The sequence below is a fragment of the Anneissia japonica genome, unplaced genomic scaffold (assembly GCF_011630105.1).
Source record: "Anneissia japonica isolate Jap-2015-1 unplaced genomic scaffold, ASM1163010v1 scaffold189177_len911_cov252, whole genome shotgun sequence".
Taxonomy (NCBI): domain Eukaryota; kingdom Metazoa; phylum Echinodermata; class Crinoidea; order Comatulida; family Comatulidae; genus Anneissia; species Anneissia japonica.
Window position 1 is genome coordinate 1 of NW_022716606.1, and position 911 is coordinate 911.

The window sequence follows — 911 nt, forward strand, 5'->3', positions numbered from 1 at the left end:
GTGTTATAATGAGTATACATTGTTAAAATAGGTCCTTATACGAAACACCGTATAGGCACTTTTGATGAATTATAATATATTATGTAACTTCCTTAAAAAAATATAACGGTGTGCCCATAAAGTTTTTTTGTGGCTTACAGTAATAATAATTTATATATATAATAACATATATAATAATAATAATAATAATAATAATAATAATAATAATAATAATAATAATACCAAAATGCTTATTGCTAAATAAATGTATTCTGATGGACTGAGTTACGACTATAAATGTTTGATTGTACTAAAGTACAATCAAACATTTATAGTCGTAATTAAAGTAATATTTTTAATTAATGTCAACCTGTACTTACTTGCTTGAAACCAATCATCGCCGCCTGCACTGCCTCCTGTATCATGGTTTGTAACATCGTCGTGTCGGGTAGGCCTATAATTTTTTGCCGTTCTCTCCTTCCTTCCGTTATTTCTTCTCCACTAGTTCCTTCCATTATGTCTTCATTGACTATTTCCCTGCATAGCCTTTCTACATGTTCTCTTTCATCTTCAGAAACTTCCCTTATTTCTTCTATTTCGTTTCGTTGCTCCTCACTATCCATCCTTTCTGCATGTTCTCTTTGCTCTTCATTAACTTCTTCAACTAATTCTTTTCTTCCTTCAGAGCCTTGCCTAATATCTCCATCCTCTTCTATCATCCTCTTCTCCATTTCTTCCATACGCCTAGCATATTCTTTCTCTCTCATATCTGTTGAGATAATGTTCATAAACAAGAAATCATACAGAGTACTGATCAAGTGAATATGGAAGTAGTTATAATGTGAAGTAATGGACTTATTCTTACCACATTTCTGATCTGTTTGATAGTTTTCTCTGAAATGGATAATAAAAACGATTGTTAATATAACAGA

General features: G+C 31.2%; 1 protein-coding gene across 1 annotated transcript; it reads right to left on the minus strand.

The window, feature by feature from the left end:
• Positions 1-286: 286 nt before the first annotated feature.
• Positions 287-911, minus strand: LOC117109794. Its single transcript, XM_033252215.1, has 2 exons — positions 847-911; positions 287-748 (listed from the first exon to the last, which is right to left on the minus strand). The coding sequence occupies exon 2, from the start codon at positions 744-746 to the stop codon at positions 345-347; it is 402 nt and encodes a 133-aa protein (XP_033108106.1). The 5' UTR covers positions 747-748; positions 847-911; the 3' UTR covers positions 287-344.